This window comes from Drosophila tropicalis, unplaced genomic scaffold, assembly GCF_018151085.1.
Source record: "Drosophila tropicalis isolate 14030-0801.00 unplaced genomic scaffold, ASM1815108v1 contig_573, whole genome shotgun sequence".
Classification (NCBI taxonomy): Eukaryota; Metazoa; Arthropoda; class Insecta; order Diptera; family Drosophilidae; genus Drosophila; species Drosophila tropicalis.
In genome coordinates, this window is record NW_027173049.1 from 1,440,866 (window position 1) to 1,443,687 (window position 2,822).

Below are 2,822 nucleotides of genomic sequence, written 5' to 3' on the forward strand. Positions count from 1 at the left end.
CCATTTCACGGGTTCATAAGATCTTTTCCGTAAGTGTGATTTATATGTGCTACTGTATACATGTGTTGGTGGGTAATCAAACATATTCTTAGGATCACTTCCCATGACTTAAAACTGATGAAGATTCTGGGAAAAAGCTATTAGGGGTTTAGGACGTACAATGATCCGAGTCTGCACTTACCTATATAAATTTTTTACATGACTCATAACTCGTCATTCCACAGATCATCATAACGAAAGACCCAAAAAAAAGAGGAACTAAAGAAACCGCCAAACATGAATAAGTGCGCATTCATAGTTTTTAAGATGGGTTGTCAAAAACAAAGGAGAAGCTCTTTCAAAGAGAGTTCGCGGCTCAAGCGGAACTTGTTCCCCCATGAGTTTCTCCTTTTGTACAATTTAGTTGACACATTGGTTTCGCCAATTAGTTGGTGCGAGGTGTTTCCCAGTGCTTAACTTTGCCAGAAGCAGTCATTCTTGTTGCACTTCTATCTCATAACAACATTTTTATTAAACTAAACAATTGTTATCACTTTCTTTGGGACTTTACGCTTCTGTTTCCACCTTGGCTGTCCAGTTCTTGGGACGTTCAGCAGTAATTGTCCAGTCGTTGGAGGCTACGTTCACGCCACCGTATTGATGAGTAGGTGGCTCTGGGAAGAACTCCCAACCCTGTTCAATGGACATCTTCTTAATAACACCGGCAAGGCCCAGGAAGAGACCAGCGCATAGTCCAGCCACATGATTGTGTTTCCAGGCTCCAAAGACGCCGCCAGCAGCAAAGCCGCCCAAGAAGTAGTTGATTCTGGTAGCAATATAAACAATGAAAACGGTTTGCTCCTCCTTCATCAGTGCTACTCACTTGTCATCTTTTCCGCGGGCATTTGTGGCAGCCAATGTAGTGAGCGTAAATGCCGTGGCCATGCCCATTAGGGGACCAGTGTTATATGCAAAACGTCCCAGAGTAGGCAGATACCCTTGTGGCTTCGATAGGGTCAGCACATCGACTGTAGACCACGCCAAGCCTGCAGCCACAGCATATCTATTGGTGGCCACAATCTTGCCAAAAGCATCCTCTCCATCGGGATGGTCGTAGTAGTTCGAGCGCAAGATCGACATAGTTGGGCTAAAATAATTTATTAACAATTAGCTAACTGCCGAAATTTACGTAAATGATGCTGTTAAATTGACAGTGCTCAATTATGATGCTGTTAATGTACAGTGCTCGCGAATGATTCTGTTAAATACATGTCACAATGGAATTTGTGATGTCCGTCAAGTTAGCGACACTGTTAAACTCGAGTTAGCGACGGTCCTCTGTTAACCCTCTGTTAACTTTTTTGCAATTTTTAATTTTTCATTTTTTCTTTATTTACTAACTTTTTCGGATGGAATGAACTTTTATTTTGTTAAGCGAATCAAAATCAATTGATTTAACTAGTTTTTGGGGGGTTTTAAAAGTTCTTAGTATTAAAAATTTGCACTGGAAAAATCGGCTCCCCACATTTTGGAGCATAGCTCCACTCAGGGTCAGCATCAAGCAATGCACTATACGCCAAAATGAGCGTCACATATTCAAGAATGTCTCCAGAAAGTTTTATTAATATCTACTGAGCAGTTCGCTTATCAGTGGAGCAACCCATGATTTTGCCCATACAAAAATCGTAAATAAAATTACATTCATATTTGAGCTCGAATATCTCGGCCCAGAGCCAGCATCAAGCAATGCACGGTAGCTTGTTCGATTGGGGGATATTTCAAGATTGTCTCATAAAAGTTTTATCAACATCTACTGAGCGGTTTTTGAGAAAAAGCCCCAAAAGTGTGGGTGTCTTTTTGTGTGCAAATTTATTGATAAGGCTGGCGCGAGCTCCGGAACTGGAACCAGTTGTCGGAACCAATGAACCAGCAAACTTAGCACTGACAAGTTCTAAGGGCCCAATCGAATTGGCTGCCCTCTCTGAAAATCGTCGTTATCTCTCCTAGCCAGGATCAAGAAATGCACGGTATCTCATTCGATTGGGCATAAAATTGTCTATATATGGGCGAAGCTTAATCAAAATCTGCTGAGCAGTTTTTGATAAATTCGCAAAAGAAAATTTAAAAATGTTCAAGATGGCGGTTGGTGCATATCGATATGAAAAGGCACGTTGATCGATGTATTTCATCGTATTGGCTGCCCTCTCTGAAAATCGTCGTTATCTCTCCTAGCCAGGATCAAGAAATGCACGGTATCTCATTCGATTGGGCATAAAATTGTCTATATATGGGCGAAGTTTAATCAAAATCTGCTGAGCAGTTTTAGAGAAATTCGCAAAAGAAAATTTAAAAATTTTCAAGATGGCGGTTGGTGCATATCGATATTAAAAGGCACGTTGATCGACGTATTTCATCGTATTGGCTGCCCTCTCTAATCGTAGTTTGGAGCAGGGCGTAGCTTAGGGGGTCTTTCCATGTGCTCACCAAAGGGGATTTATGGGCAAATATTTACCCTACAAACAGAACATGAATTTGGTGTGAAAGATTTAGATATCTTCATGTACAAATGCATATACATATGTACATATGCATGTAATAAAAAAAATTTCTAAAAAAAAAAAATAAACCAAATAATTCATACATATGTATACATATATACGAATATACATATATGTAGATACATACATGTATGTCTGAAAAATAAAAAAAATATATACAAAAGCGTACTAATGTATGCACACACTTGCCGGCCGATAATGTACATATGTATGTATGTACATACATATGTAGATGTGTGTACGCATGCGTTTTCAAGGCCAAGTGTGCACAAACATATAAATATG

The 2,822-nt window shown here is 39.8% G+C and overlaps 1 protein-coding gene across 1 annotated transcript; it reads right to left on the minus strand.

The window, feature by feature from the left end:
• Positions 1–486: 486 nt before the first annotated feature.
• On the minus strand, positions 487–1,201 carry ND-B14.7 (NADH dehydrogenase (ubiquinone) B14.7 subunit). Its single transcript, XM_068287898.1, has 2 exons — positions 863–1,201; positions 487–805 (listed from the first exon to the last, which is right to left on the minus strand). Exons 1-2 carry the CDS (start codon positions 1,117–1,119, stop codon positions 547–549), a joined length of 516 nt encoding a protein of 171 aa, XP_068143999.1. The 5' UTR covers positions 1,120–1,201; the 3' UTR covers positions 487–546.
• Between the last annotated feature and the right edge of the window lie 1,621 nt (positions 1,202–2,822).

Excerpts from the sequence above, each read along its gene's own strand:
- ND-B14.7 (XM_068287898.1), bottom strand. The coding sequence starts at position 1,119 with ATGTCGATCTTGCGCTCGAACTACTACGACCATCCCGATGGAGAGGAT. Across the intron at positions 806-862 it reads GCCCGCGGAAAAGATGACAA|AATCAACTACTTCTTGGGCG; the intron begins GTGAGTAGCACT and ends TATTGCTACCAG.